Source organism: Pinus tabuliformis, chromosome 4_1 (assembly GCF_031772625.1).
Source record: "Pinus tabuliformis cultivar Carrire ecotype Pingquan chromosome 4_1, CPIR1, whole genome shotgun sequence".
Lineage (NCBI taxonomy): Eukaryota > Viridiplantae > Streptophyta > Pinopsida > Pinales > Pinaceae > Pinus > Pinus tabuliformis.
In genome coordinates, this window is record NC_142303.1 from 419,279,418 (window position 1) to 419,295,819 (window position 16,402).

Genomic DNA, 16,402 nt, shown 5'->3' on the forward strand with positions numbered 1-16,402 from the left:
TTCAATTTGGCAAGACAATTTTGACTTTGTATTATTGTACTCTCTCTCTCTCTCTGCTGAACATTTGACTATAATAATAAGAAGAATTGATCAAGGGTTTTTCCCCATCTTGGGGTTTTTCCCTAACTTGAGCCATATTCTTGTATTCTCTTGTCTTGGCTTGTCTTCAGCGTTTATTGTTCATGTTCTTTCTTCAGTTACTGTCAATACGATAATAACTTATGTGATTGCTAATGGAAATAATGTGGATTGATAAATGGGCTCATATGGAATATTGAAGTAATTGTCCTAAGCAAAGAACATGTTAATCAAAATTTACCATGGTTTCAGAACTCAGGAGGACAAGCCCAAGAAAGAGTAAAAGAGAAAGCAATCACTAGGAGGAGTTTATTGTTAAATCTCCTGCCTCTACTATTTGAAAATAAGTCAATATGAAGAGGACTATGAATGCACAATCGCTGTAAAAAGGGTCTCAAAATCTTCAAAATATAAAGACTAGAAACAAAGAGATAAACCTCTTTGGAAGTCCTTATCAGTGACTAAAATTACAGACCAAGTTCCCATGATCTCTGTGTTCATAAAGGTAGCCAAATTGCCACGCAAGATTGTATATCTTATCAAAGGGCACGGTTCTGATATAAGAAGTTTACTAATGGACTCATTTACCTCAGGACCTCACAACATTCTACAGGACTATTGTTGACACCTAATCAAAGGGATTGGGTGTACAGCTGTAATTAATGTAAATAAATTATAGAGAAGATAGAGAGTCATCGGGAGATGAACCGAACAGTCACTCCCTCTTGTATATAATAATGAACAACCTGAATGAATAATATAAGTTTTGATTTGAGGAGTTACCTCCTGGTCTGACATGGTATCAGAGCAGGCGCCATTTTTTGGCTTCCTTTTAATTTGTAACTCCTATTTTGTTTTGCCTTTGTTTTTCATCTTTTGCAGGCTGACATTTTTGTCATAACCCTGCGAAATCTCATTCATTGTTTAATACATTCGTTGAAGTGCGTTGCATTGGAGCTAGTTGTTTTCTTATTCACCGCATACGTTGTTTTCTTATTCATCGCATACCTTTTTTATATATAAACTACCAATGGTGATGACTTAACCCGCTCGGACACAGTTCCCGAGGTCTAACTTTATCGGGTTCATTCTCGACCGTAGATCTCAAATCCCAAGATCCGATGGTCCACAGCAATTTCGGGTCAACTACATACACGAAAGTTAACCGCCCGAAATGTGTGCTTTTTTCTCTCTCCTCAGGTTCATTCTCCACCATAGATCCCATCTCCCAAAATCTGACGGTTTATAGCGATTTCGGGTGCATTAGTTGCACGAGAGTTACCCGCCCGATACGAGCGGTTTTTCTCTCCCCTAGTCGCTACGTGTCCATCGCTTAGTGGAATCGGGCACTCCCCTCTCAATACCACTTATCGTTTTTTATCCGCCCAAAATCCTGCTTATCGCTTTAAAACCGCCCTCCGTCTTGGTTAACGCCCAAACTTCTTCGCTTCCGATAACCGTTGATCTTCTACAATCGACGACCCTCCTCCGTATTTCTCCGCCACTCATCTCCACCGATTCATCTCCGCCGCTCATCTCTGTCGTTCATCTCTACAGTAAAAGAACTACAGCTACAGTCAAACTCTAGTATACGGGTGAAAGAAAACGATACCAAGATTATATTAAGTTGAACGTTGTCGATATAACACTATTGGTATAACAATTTTACAAGTAAAATTTTGCAGCAGCAATATTTTTCTCCACTATACACAGATTTTACAATGCATTCAATTATATCTATTGTGGGAGTAGTTCTCAATGGAAAGGAGAATTATCCTGAATGGTCGTGGAAAATCCAACACACTCTCATTTTTAATGAGCTATGGAAAGGAGTGTGTGTTGGAGAAGGAGATGAAGTGCCAGTCCAGCCTACCTCAGACAAGGAGCTCACAATTTGGGAAAATAAGAACAGCAAAGCCTATGCATTGATTGCAGCATCAGTAAGTGAAGAGGTGAGTCGACACATTTCGCCATTTTCAAATGCATTCGAAGCCTTACAAAAGTTGAAAGAACTCTATGACTCACACTCTGCACTTGAAGTTGTTCAACTCATGATTAAACTCTTCACCCTTGAATTACAAAATAATGATCCTCTTGCTCTTGCATCCGAAGTAAAATCTCTAATGCATGATATCAAAGTCACTAAGGTTGAATTGGATATTCCTCTTATTGCTTTCCTCAAGGCATTTTATCCTACTTACTCCAATTATCTTGAGTCATTGCAAGCAAATGGAAATCTCAAAAGATATTGCCTTTGACTCCCTTGCAAAAAAATTTGTTGAAAGAGAGAAAGCTTTTGGAACGAAGACAACCCTGAATCTTCTGGAGAGACTGTGTGCCTTGCTCATAAATAAAAGAATCTTGACCAAGATTCTTCCAGAGGAAGAGGTGGTCAAAGAGGAAGAGGAAGATATTTCAGAGGCAGGGGGGCATACACTCTCAAGGAGAAAAGTCAGATTTGCACTGCATGTGCTGCAAAAGAAATGGATCACATGATGCCTCCACATGCAAGTTACCTTGGGACAAAATTGAGCAGCAAAGAAACCAACCCAAAGGTAAAACTAATGACACAAACAAAGGTAAAGCACCTGAATCCGCTCATTATGTTGTGGCACAATGTAATATTGGAGTAAATGAAGACTTATTTAATGCTTCACTTGCTCCTTGGAAAAATGATTGGTTGCTTGATTCAGGAGCAACTTGCCACATGACTCATAGAAAAGATTTTTTTAAATAATTCATTGACAATGTTGATGGAGCAGTATACTTTGCAGACCAATCAAAACTCAAGCCATCAGGGCTTGGCACAATCAGGTTTAAATTGCCTGGTCTTCCAAACTTTCTTATGCATCATGTTCTATATCTCCCACAGCTGAGGAGAAACTTGTTGTCCTTGGTCCACATCCGCTAGCAAGGTCACTCCATTCATATGTTTGATGGCAAGCTTGAGGTGAGAAAAGCATCTGACCACTCACTTGTCATGACAAGGATAGAAGAAGAAAGGCTTCTCAAGCTGCAGGGTAACTCTGCTCGTGCACAACATTTCTCATGCAATTCTCATTATGAAGAAAGTACACTTCCATCAAGTTTATTATGGCATGCTAGATTTGGACATTTGAACTATGACAGCCTCCGCTTGTTGAAGAAAAATGGTGTTACTGGTTTGCCTACAATTCCTAGGAAGCTTAAGCAATGTGATGCTTGCATTTTAGGAAAGCATAGCAAACAATCCTTTCATGATTCACACTCCAGAGCACATAGAAAACTTGAACTCATTCATTCAGATTTATGTGGTCCAATGCCTGTCTCTTCTGCAAATGGAAATAAATATATGATGGCATTTATTGATGACTACACCAGAATGTGTTGGGTTTATTTATTGAAGAACAAATTTGAAGCTTTTCAAACATTCAAGAACTTTCATACATGGATTGAAAATGATGCACAATCTCATATTGGCTCTATTCGCATTGATAATGGAAAAAAATGCACTTCAAATGAATTTGAAAACTATCTTCGCCAACATGGGATCAAACATCAAACAACTGTGCCTTATAATCCCCAATAGAACGGTGTAGCTAAAAGAATGAATAGGACAATCTTAAATATGGTATGCTCCATGTTGTTCTTCAAAAATGTAAAAATAATGTTTTGGGCTAATGCAGTTCTATGTGTTGTATATATAAAGAGTAGATGTCCATCTAATGCTATCAGAAACAAGACTCCTTATGAAATGTGGTATGGGCACATTCCTTCGGTAAAGCATCTCAGGGTCTTTGGTTCTACATGTTATGCCTTAATACCAAAGGTACATAGAAACAAACTTGGTGCAAGAAGTCATAAGTGTATCTTCCTAGGGCATTCAAACACCTCCAAAGCATATCGTCTCTATGATGAAGTCAACAAAAAGTTTGTTGTATCTAGAGATGTAATCTTTCTTGAATCATCCAAAACTGACAATGTTGTTGAAAGGCAGCTTGATCGCTTGGATAGATTCACAAATGCAAAATCATTTCAAAAATTTGATAATCAGATTCCACATCTTGAAGGGGGGATTCCTATACTAGATCAACCTGTGGAATCTTCTTCTGAAACACTCTCTCCCCTACATGAAACTCCAACAACGGATGATACTTTGAGTGATGTGATTGATAGAATTGGGAGACTCAATCTTGGTTCAGTTCCAACTCAATCAACGGAGCAGCCTGGACCATCTGAGAAAGGTCCCTTAAAGTAGGTGACAAAGACACTTGAAAGTGTTCATCTTGATGAGGTTGGAAAAACAGGAACTAAAAATTCAAACCGGAAAAATGGAGGTAATGTAGATGACTCTAATTCACCTGTTGATATGGATGTTTCTTATGATTGTGAATTCAATTTGTCTACAGATTTTGAACCAACTTCCTTCAAAGAAGCTGCTTCTCATGATGAATGGAAAGAAGCAATGCAAAAGGAGTATGATGCCCTGATAAAGAATGGCACTTGGAAGCTGGTTGATCCTCCATTGGGAACTAAACCAATTGGCTGCAAGTGGGTCTACAAGAACCAGTATAAAGTTGATGGCTCACTTGACAAGCACAAAGCCAGGCTTGTGGCAAAAGGTTTTGCACAGAAGGAAGGGGTCGATTATGAGGATACTTTTGCCCCCATAGCAAAATGGGCTACCATCCGGACACTCTTTGCCCTAGCAGCGCAGAACGGTTGGAAAGTCCATCAAATGGATGTAAAAACTGCTTTTTTGAATAAAGATCTAAAAGAAAATGTTTTTGTGTCCCAGCCTGAAGGATTTGCTGTGAAAGGATAGGAACATAGAGTATGCAAACTTGTGAAATCCTTGTATGGCCTCAAACAAGCAACTCGAGCTTGGTATGAAAAACTAACTGAGCATCTTCTGAAACTCAATTTCAAACATTATGATCTTGATGATGCAACTTTGTTTGTCAAGAAAGTTGGCAAAACAGTTGTATATCTTGTGGTATATGTAGATGATCTTTTGATGACAGGGAACAATGAAAGCTACATTGCATCCATAAAGAAGGAATTGAAGAAAGGTTTTGAAATGACTGATTTGGGCTATGTTCATTACTATCTTGGTATTGAAGTAACTCAACATCTGAAATCCATATTCCTTTCTCAAAAGAAGTACATTGGAGATCTGTTGAACAGGGTTGGCATGACTGAATGCAATCCTCTGACTACTCCAATGGAAGAAAACTTAAAGCTCACATCCATTTAAGGAAAAGAATTTGAGGATGCAACAAAGTATAGACAGCTTGTAGGAATTCTCAACTACCTAACTACTACGAGACCAGACATTTCGTTTGTTGTTGGAATCCTCTCCAGATTTATGTCCAGATTTATGCAAAAGCCTTGTGAGGGACATTGGTCTGCTGCAAAAAGAGTTCTAAAGTACTTGAATGGAACTCAAGACTTTGGAATCAAGTATACATAGGTGGGCGACTTCAGCTTGATTGGATACTCTGATTCAGACTTCGATGGAGACAAAGAAACTGGGGTTTCTACTTCAGGTTATGCTATGAGTCTTGGATCAGGAGTTGTCTCCTAGAGATCACGCAAACAATCAGTTCCAGCAGATTCCACAACAGTGGCAGAATATGTGGCAGCAGCTAAGGCAACAAAAGAAATTGTGTGGCTCAGGAAAATTCTTGAAGATTTGCAGGTAAAACAAGTACAATCGACTCCATTCATGATTGACAATACCTCTGCAATAAAGTTGGCCAAGAACCCAAAGTTCCATGATTGAACAAAGCACATCAACGCTAAATATCCTCTGATTCGACATCATGTTGAGGCCAAAACAATCCAGTTCCAGTAATGAGCAAATTGCAAACGTCTCCACCAAAGCACTTGGAAAAGAAAAGCTTGAAAGATTCAGAACGATGCTTGGACTCACCAACATCCCTTCAGATTAAGGGGGGGATGTTGACACCTAATCAGAGGGATTGGGTGTACAGCTGTAATTAATGTAAATAAATAATAGAGAAGATAGAGAGTCATCGGGAGATGAACCTAACAGTGACTCCCTCTTGTATATAATAATGAACAACAACCTGAATGAATAATATAAGTTTTGATTTGAGGAGTTACCTCCTGGTCTGACAAGTACAACTATGAATCACACTATAGTATCCTTATGACTGTTTCACACTTGCACAAATACAGGACCTTGGTTTAGCATTGACATTCAGCTCTTTCATATTGATCTCATCCCTATTTCATGTATGACATCAATGATTCGGCATTATTACAACAACAATATAGCATGATTGCTCATAGTTATGATTGTACTGATGGACATCTCAGCATGTGTGGCATCATGTATCAGTTTCTATAGCCATGTACTGACATGATCTCATTGCATAGTAAGGAGCAGAAGCATTATGGCAATGTATGTCTTTGAGCATTTCTGAATCATATACATTCATTCAGAATCAGTTGGGTACAGCTCTACCTAAAATCTCAAGTTCTGTTGGAACCAGATAAGTTGAGATGGAGCAGAGTCTCCTTATAGTTGTAAATTTATCCATATGATTGAGGGGCCATAATTTGTCCCTATACTCTAAGAAAGCCAACCTCCAGCAGTCATAAACCTCCGTCATGTCTTAAAGAATGGAAGACTGTCTCTGTCATCAACAAGCCTGCATCCTTCCGTGAACTAATTATATTACAAATTCAAGTTGTAATTTGAATCAGATTCTGAGTTTCACATAGAGACTGAAAGTTTAGTTTGATTCAAAGGTAATTTTGTATATCTATCCTCCAGCATTGTTAGTATAGCCTAATGGTGGTCACTGTAGCAGCCTATCAGTAATTAATATGCAGCCCTTCATTTATTGTTCACAAAAACAGAGAGGACAAATTTATGTTATTGATCAAATGACCCTGAGTATATTGACAACTATGGTAAAATGATGGACAGTAGACAGCATATTTTAAATTATAGTCTTGGCATTCATGTTGTACTACTATAGTATTTGTTAATCAGAGATGTGTGAGCTCATGGATTAATCCCTGAAAAGACAAAACTGTATCGTTGCCCTATCTATCATCTTGTAGAAGGTTTGTTGGTATAACCAGTTGTGATGACAGTTGAAGATATTTCAAATTCTGAAGGGAATCTCCAGTTTGTCACTATGAGTTGTTCAGGACAGAATCATTGTCGTAAAATGCAAGGCATCTCCAGACAACAATAGTATCCATGACCCAAAAGGCATGATTGGAAGTGAATTAGCTTGACTCCTCAGTATCATTGTCAAGAATTCTCAAAGTAACAACAGGTGCATCAACCTTCATGATACAATGGGTTCTATCATATACCCTGCATCTCTGTTGGCTGTAAGAATTGAATAAAGGATAATAGACAGTATGTGTGCACCTGTATACAGAGTTCTTGAATATTACAGCACCTTTGTCTTTGGCATCATGGATAAGGGATGAAGTTGGAAATATCCACTCTAAAAGAACATTTATGAGATCTTGACACCCTATTGCAGGTCTTTGATCAGTACAGAGGCAGATGTGAGGATTTCTCGACACAGATGGGGATATGCATTTTGATCACTGATGATAGCAAGGAGGAACCTTACCATCTATCCGAGTCTCTGATGACGATGTGGCTTCAGCAGCTACTATCTGAGCTATCACCATTATTTTGATCTCCATGACAATAGATAGGCTTAGGAGATGGTTGCAGTGCTCCTGTCCTTTCTGTAAGCTGATGACATACTTCCTCCGGCCTAATCAACCAAATCATCGAAATCTCCTCCAGGGAATTCAAAGGGAGTTGAAGTTTGTCAGCTCCTCTTCAAGCAGAAATGATCAATTGGCTTTATATCTCCTTTTTCCCAATGTTTATTACAAAAAGGATGTCCATATCCAAGATCATTAGATAAGTCAAGACAGTTGATTATGATATAATGACTCTAATAATGATACGATACATCTTTGATATCTGAAAAGCCACATGACGAGGATTGGATGACTTTGGCTCTTGGACCAAAGGATTAATAGCAGGCTGCAGATAGCTCGATGGGCAAGGTTTCTTTCCCGATATTCAGAGGGAGCTATGATTCAGTTATTAATGATGATTGTCCACAGATGATGATCCTCTCTCTTATCAATGTAAGAGGGAGTTGATTTCTTCTTCAGCTTAATAATCTGATGAGATGGAGAAGATGTTGATATATAGGATCCCTGGTGTTCTTGATAAACACCTATCATATGCCTCGCTATAAAGACTCTGAGTGGATCCATGGATAAGCCCCTTAAAGGATAGCTGCTTATTGAGATATTTCTGTAAGGTCTGAAGTACATTGCTAAAACTTGCTGGTCTGACAATATGATAAATGGAAAGTGCACATCCAGGTGCTATAACTCTTGGAATCCACCGTGAATAAATCAAAGTCTGTTACTCTAAAGCACTATTGAAGCCGAATGTATAAATTTAAGGAAACTCTTCAGCAGTCATTTATGCACATATTGTTGTATATTGCAGAATAGGATTCAGAGAATCTAGTGTTTCACATGTTGACACCAAATACCACTTTATATGGTACAGCAAAGGACATTCCTGTTTTATGGCATGTTTGAGTGGATAAATCTCATGATGAGCAGGTTGCCTAAGGCAACTTTGCACTCTGGAAAGACAAGTTTAGGCTTGTGGTCTCCCTAAATAAGAGGGAGTAAGATCAGTTAAATATTTTCTTCATCAAGATATGCAAGAAGCAGAGGATTGCTAAGTAGATCTCTGCTGTAAATCAATACATTTGCTATGTATACATCTATATGCTATGAGGCTCCCATTGACGATCCAATACCATCACCAAGATCTAGTCTTGATTTTCAGAAAGCAGCCTGGCACTATTCCCTATATGAAGGGATCTTTGGTTAAGATTGAACATTGAACTCTGGGAGCTCCTGGGGGCTTCAGTTACTTCTTGAGCTATGAGCGACCATTGGGTGAGTGGTTCATCTTCCCCTATAGGTGCGCGGTGTACAGAGTGAGTGATTCACCTTCCCCTGTGATACCCCATGATGGTTGACATGTGTGTAGGGTGAGTGGTTTACCTTCCCCTATGGTTGATGACACGTGTGTAGGGTGAGTAGTTCACCTTTCCCTACGATTGATGAGATATGCATAGGATGAGTGATTCACCTTCTCCTATGGCATATGAGCAATATGAGTGGTTCACCTTCTCCTACGGATACCCTAGTGAGAGTTGCATATAGGCATCTGTTGGTTGTCACATGTGGACATGTCGGTGGGGCATGGTTCATCTTTCCCCACATGTAGGATGCTCATTCCCTACGATTGATGGTTGACATGTCGGTGGGATGTGGTTCATCCTTTCCCTGCATGTAGGATCCTTCCTACGATTGATAGTTAGCATGCATGTAGGACGTGGTTCATCCTTTCCCTACTCTTGGTAGTTTGCATGCATGTAGGATGAGGTTTATCCTTTCCCTACATGTGGTTGTGTCATGTGTTTGTAGGATGTGGTTTCCCCTTTCCCTATGTGTGGTTGTGACATGTGTTTGTAGGATGTGGTTTCTACTTTCCCTACGTATGGTAGTGAGCAGGATGTGATATATTCTTTCCCTGTTGGTGTTGTTGGATCATCCTACCCATGTAGTCTAGGACACATGGGAAGTACCTCTCATCTGGCCAATGAGTTGGGAAAAGTGGATAGGGACCATAGCACTACTGATGGATGCATCGTGTACTACCGTACTCCCTATGTCTTGTTGAGAATTCAATAAGGCAATGAATATGTTAATTCTCTTAACTTGATAACTGCTTGTGTTACCTTTTACTTATTAGCTTTGTTCTTTATTATTCCAATGTGCAATACATCAAACAGCTACCAAAACAGTAAGAACAGTGACACAGTATATAGGCTGCAAGCTAGGGCCAAAACCCCTCCTCTTGAGGGGAAAACCCATAAATCTCTTCTTTATCTTTTAGATCTTTCAATTGACGAATACCATGACCTAGACTCAGACAAATACCCTCCAAGATCAAGTCTACCACGGCCTCCTGCTGCAATCTCTTCGACCTCCCAGTAGATCCGAAATTCTACTCCCCAGCAACTGTTGTTGCTTCTCTAGGAGACTTCGATCTCCCTCTAATAGCCTTCCTCTTGACTTCGCTTGCCTTGACTTGAGTCCTAGGGCTAGTAAAATGCCCTAAGAGACCTTCACTTGCCTTCCCTTCTCTTCTGCTTCCAAAATTAAACCACCAGAGATCCCAGCGCAAAAACCCTAACTTCGATCTTCCCAGAAGAATAGAATAGGCCCATAAACACTTCAACTTCTTTGACTTCCTCTTCTTCGCACTTCCCTCTTCGACTTCAACTTCTTCGCATAAGAGATGAGTGAGTGAGTGACCCAAATGCAGGACGAGTTCCTCTTATATATAGGCTTCTTCAAGGTTGGACGTGACTCTTCATGTAGGCCGACTTGATAGCTCATTAGGCTGACTTGATCTTGGAACTATTTTGACACTTTAAAGACAAAATAATTTTTTCTTAACAATTTACAATGTGCCCATAAGGTCTTCAATATATGACAACGAATCTTATACCTAGGGCAAACCCTAGAAGCACCCAATGGGTGCTTGACCTATAAAATAAAAGAACTTGAGAATGAAACCCATGCTCCAATAATAATAATAATTTTTTTTTCATTTTATATTTACAAGAATACATTTCACACTCATGAAGACCGAACCTAGTTACACATTTTTCAACATGTCTAGGATGTTGATGTTCAACAAACTCGATCACTTGAGATCAAGTCTGATTTCGATTCTTCACATGGTTATGTGGACTGACTTTTGTCAGTGGAGAGTGGCAAGGTCTTGTGACTCACTCTTGATCAATTCTTCTTCATTATCTATATCAGTGTTCAATAAAGTTGAGACGAGAAGCAAAGATGATTCATGAGGACAGGATGGCATGGATTGGCAGGTGGAATTCTCCCTAGTTGAGAGGGAGTGTTAAAATTGGCAAATAGGGCCAAATTCCACTTTGGACAGCTCTTTTGAAGAAAATAATTGTGGCATTGGATTCTTCTTTTCGAGAGGACTAAAATCAACCTAAACATCACTATATTTGGATAAGGAAAAATATATTTTTGAATTAAGCCCTCATGTATAATTTATCAAGGTCGGCTCGGGGTTAAATTTACAAGTGAAACCCCTCTCCATTTCCTATAAAAGGGAGTGTCCTCCATCATCATTTGATCATCTCACACACACATCCTTTCTCTCTGAAATAGCTGCAGAAGGAATGTGTTTCCAGCGAAGGAGGAAGGGTTAGGGCAATGTCATGACAGGGTTGTTCAATGGGCTGAGTCCCTTAGGCAAAAGGCCGAGCCTCTAAGGGACAAATCTGGGCTTATTTGTGGATTGTTTTTGGGCTTAGTCATCTTCTATTGCAAGTTCAATTTTTCTCCAAGGTTGGCCGCAGGCATCAGCAAGAACTGAAGAGTGTGGGTGTGTTTTTTATGGTAAGAAATCTCTCTCCCGGGTAGGCCATACCTTCAGGACCCTTCTTCAAGCAGGCTGGAAGCCTTATCTTGCTAGATATTGGGTCGAGAGGGCAATCTTCTACCCAAGTGGGTCTCATCCCTAATTTGGTGAAGGATAGTTGACATTGAGGGCTGAATTAAGTTCACAAATATATCAGAGGGAGGACAGATTGCCTTGGAGGTAGGCTGTAGCAGTAGAAGGTCATTTTGGATATTTGTGAGGTCTGTAGTAGTATGCCTCATACGCTAACCAGGATCAGCAAGCAGCAGCCTTAATCTCCAGCACCTATGTGAACAATTGTTCAAATTGGACAGCTTATAGAAACTACTTGATGAACTTCATATTGCCTATCCAACCTAAACTTCTTCAGAAGTATCTCACCAGCTCTTGAAGGCAAAATATGTTTGCTTCAGAATTACAACAGTGATTAGGTCGTTTATTTATCTAAGGATTGTGATTCCGGATCTTCAATCTGGCAACTCAATATTGACTTTGTATTATTGTACACTCTCTCTCTCTGCTGAACATTTAAATATAATAAGAAGAAGAATTGATAAGGGTTTTTCCCGTCTTGGGGTTTTTCCCTGCCTTGAGCCATATTCTTGTGTTCTCTTGTCTTGGCTTGTCTTCAGCATTTATCGTTCATGTTCTTTCTTCAGTTATTGTCAATATGATAATAACTTATGTGATTGCTAATGGAAATAATTTGGATAGATAAATGGGCTCCTATGGAATATTAAAGTAACTGTCCTAAGCAAAGAACATGTTAATCAAAATTTAACAAGGGCCCATTAGAGTAATAATATATAATTACGGTGACCGTGCATTCTAAAGTGGACTAGGTTCACTATGATTGTCATTGTTAAATTAGGGCCCTAGTTAGATAGAATGGGATAAATACAATATAGCCTCATTAAAGAAGATTTAGTGGGTAATTAAAGAAGGTTTAGTGGGTAGTTAGGAGGTGGCTGTAATTACGATTGTCTAATTAGCTATAAATAAAAATTGAATCCTCCTTATGGAGCATGTGTGGAGTTTATTGTATTTGGAGCTTAGCTCATTGAGAGGTCGAGCAACCTTTAAGAGGAAAGTGAACAAGAGGAAAATGAACAGGAGTGGATTTCTTCTATAAAAAGATCATTATAAGGTGTTATCCTACCTTAAGGTATTTTGACATCAATAAAGTATGAAATATTCTAATATTATTATAATTGTTGTGATTCAAATTTAAGGTTTAAGAATCATCACAAATTGGGCATTCACCCCTTTTTGTCAATGTCCATTCAATTCATCCCAAATTTCTTTTGGTTGTTGGATAAGTCAAGTAGTGCAATCCAAAGTCAGTTATAACAAGTCCTATAATGAATTTATTTTTATCAGTCCTATTCTGTGATTGTACGTTTTTTTTCTTACTGCGTAGATCTGGACACAGTTGCACTAACTATATCCCCCACATTTTTTATGCATTAAATGTAACTGGATTTCCACACTTAGTTATAAGCGTTAAATTTCTAAATGAGGGGCTCCCATTTCGATAAAAGGAAGTGAACAACTCGAAAATATCTCAAAAAAGTAATCAACTAGAAAAATACCTGTATTTTGGATGTTTATATGCACTACTTTGGCACGTCTCTATCTCTGTAACTTGGCAACCTGCTCATAAAACGCTTCCAACACTGCCCCGCTCTGTTATCAATCTGGATTTTGTCGGATTTGAAAATTGCTTTCGAAAATATATAGAGATTTGCCTCCGCTCAGGGCACGTTCACTTTCCAGAAGAAAACAGATTTCTGAAAATAGCTGGACAATTTTTCCCCGCCTCTGTCTGCTCACGCGAATTTTCTTACATGTTTCTTCTCATCCTCCTCTGAGTGATTGTATGTTAGCTGTGACAGTCGCATACTCCGCCTATGGTTCTCTGATGCATATAGGGTTTTAACTTTTTGGCTTTCTTATGTAAATAATCAAAACCCTCTTAAAGTATAATTTGAAAATCTTATCTTCGCATCTCTGTCCTCGAAACTTTAATTAACATATGCCTAGGTAATAAATATTAATTATGAACTTTTTTGCAACAATAGTTTATTCAATAACATATAAAATTAGCAACGTTGTTTATATTTGCTTTTTATAATATTCAATAATAACAAATAAAATTAGTAACAAAGATGTTTATATATGTTTTTAATGTTTTGATCTTTATATTTGTTTTTTTAATGTTTTGATATTTTCCTAAATATTTAGAAAAAAATTAAATAGGGGAAAAATAAAAATTTTAATTAAATTTATTATTTTGGATTTAAGACCTTGTGGTTTATATCTTCTAACTTAATAACTGGAGAACCCACAGTAAAAACCATTTTTCGTCAACGTTTCAAATCCCAACACGGATCTATCATCAAGACTTCTTTGAATGATGATAGCATAAAAGCTTGAATGAGGGTTTTAAATAGTTTTTAATATTAAGTTTAAGAGAAATTTTTCGGCATAAATCACAAGATATATCGTTTGTCAACATGTTTCGAACCAACGAGTGTGGTTCATCGTCAGGACAAGTTGAAAAATCAGATCCATCTTTGCCTGTTAAATAGTATGAGCAGAGCCTCCAACAGCTAACCAGGGCAACGGTTAAATTTGACTAGGGACCCTGGTCAAACAAATCAGTAAAAAATAAGGGACCTTACCTTTACCTAAATATAATTTATAAGTATAAATTAATTTTAATAAAATTGGTGCATGAGTTAATAAATAGTTAAAATTATTACATTAACAAATCTGACTTCCCCCGGAATGTTGGCTAGGGTTTCTGCTGTCGGCCCTCTCTGCGTGTTCTGAGCTGCGCTTGGGTTTCCGCTGCGTGGCTGCCCCTGCGGCGGCTGGCCTCAGGCCTGATCCTATGGAGACGCAGGGTCCTCCTAAGGATCCGCCTTCTACTCCTGCCATTGACGCTTTCAACCAGCTTCTTGCCGGTTTGCCTCAGAAGAAAAGAAGCGAAGCAACAAAATTCGTTAAGAAGCTCGACGAAATTCCTGAGATCTCTTTGCCTCCAGAGACCCCCATTCAAGTAGCTTTATCTCTGGCTGATCGTGGTCTCATTGGCCAATTCACGGGACTTTGGCCTTCTCCGAAAACTACTGAGCAATGGGTCAACAAGAATTGGGCTCCTCTAATCAAGCAAAGTGTTACCTCTTACTTTCTTGGGCGAGGGTACTTCCTCTTCGAATTCTCCTCCAAAGAAGACAAAGATCTGATCTTCCAAAATGGGTCGTATTTCATGGGCTCTCAGGGCCTCTATCTGAACAAATGGACTCCGGACTTTGATCCGGCTGTCGATGTTCCCAAGGTTGTCCCGGTGTGGGTTCATCTTCCAAATCTGCCAGTTCACTGCTGGAACTGGGATTCCTTGAAACACATTGGCAACACTCTTGGGAAATTCATAGATCAGGCAAATAACAAGGATCAGTACGACTGTGCTAGGATCTGCGTAGAAGTAGATCTAGAGGTGGGTCTCCCAGAGGCAATCAAAATCAAAGTCGGCAGCTGGTCTCATGTGCAGATCTTGGATTATGAGCAACTGCCATTCAAATGTAGGAAATGCCATGTTCATGGACACTTTGCTAGAAATTGTCCGTCCAACGCAGAGCCAGAGAAAGGGAATGAAGAGGGTTGGAATCAAGTCAAGCGAGCAAAAATCAATCACAAAGGGCAAAAACCGGGAGGACCCTCTGGAAAAGGCTCTCTTCAGGCTAATGTTCAACGCCCCCCACCCAAAAAGGCGCAAGAAAACAAATTTGATCCGCTAAGCCAGCAGACAGAAGCTACTCAGGAGATCGAGATCCAAAAACCAGTTTCTCCAAGCAAAGGTACTCCCTCAGCCTCCCTTAAAGGAACAAGTGTTGAAGATCCCAAAGGTATGACTTTAGAAGATGAGGAAGAAGAGCAGGAAATGGACGAGTCAGAGGAGGAAGGAGAAATAGGAGAGTCCCAAACCTCGGTAAGAAGATTTACAAGAGGCCGTAAAACTGACAGGGAAAAAAGAGAGCAGGAGACTTACAAAGACAAGCTACAGGGTAGCCAGCCAACTTTGGAAAAATTGCTAGCCTCAAAGCCTAGGATGTTGAAAAATCAGCCCCAAGGCTCCAAGGGAACCCACCAGAAACATAAATAATGAAGGTCATCTCCTGGAATTGTAGAGGTATGGGGAGTAAAGTTAAGGAAGAAGCCATGAGAAGCTTAATAAGAACAGAAACTCCAGACATACTTCTCGTCCAGGAGACTAAGCTGGGAGACATAGTCTTCCTGCAAGCAAGCAAGAAACCTTGGTTTAAAAGTGAAGCAAGAGAAATCTCTGCCCGCGGCGCCTCAGGAGGGATTGGCACTCTATGGAACGCCGGCAAATTTGCAGTCACCTTTGAGGCTAGTAATACTCATTGGTTGCTGCTGAAAATGCAGAATCTGGATACTAAGGAAATATTTTGCCTTTTCAATGTATACTCTCCAGTCAATGTCAGGGAAAAAAAGGATTGTTGGGATTCTATAAGGCACCAAGCAGACTTGATAAACCTGGAAAATATAATTATTGTTGGAGACCTCAATCTCACTCTTCACTCGTCTGAAAAAATGGGAGGCAGCGCAGTACGAGATCCGGCAAGGGCATGGGCAAAGGATCTTATGCAGGACTGGGACTTGTTGGATATTAAACCTTCTTCCAATAAGTACTCTTGGTCTAACAAAAGAGTGGGCCCTGGTCATATTGCTGCCAGATTAGTGTAG

The 16,402-nt window shown here is 39.4% G+C and overlaps 2 protein-coding genes across 3 annotated transcripts in view; one reads left to right on the forward strand and one right to left on the reverse strand.

The window, feature by feature from the left end:
* The window catches only part of MEE49 (Ribosomal RNA processing Brix domain protein), a 180,939-nt gene extending 167,336 nt beyond the window's left edge, over window positions 1–13,603 (reverse strand). Inside the window, exon 1 of one of the 2 annotated variants that reach the window (XM_089419853.1) lies at window positions 13,222–13,603. The gene's annotated coding sequence lies outside the window, so the exon portion shown is untranslated. The remainder of the gene's footprint in view (window positions 1–13,221) is intronic. The other variant, XM_089419850.1, reaches the window with a different exon arrangement.
* A 2,223-nt stretch (window positions 13,604–15,826) lies between these two features.
* On the forward strand, window positions 15,827–16,402 carry LOC149176091 (uncharacterized). Its single transcript, XM_089421340.1, has one exon. It carries the CDS (start codon window positions 15,827–15,829, stop codon window positions 16,400–16,402), a length of 576 nt encoding a protein of 191 aa, XP_089277466.1.

Coding starts and splice junctions, on each gene's coding strand:
- LOC149176091 (XM_089421340.1), top strand. CDS start 15,827: ATGGGGAGTAAAGTTAAGGAAGAAGCCATGAGAAGCTTAATAAGAACA.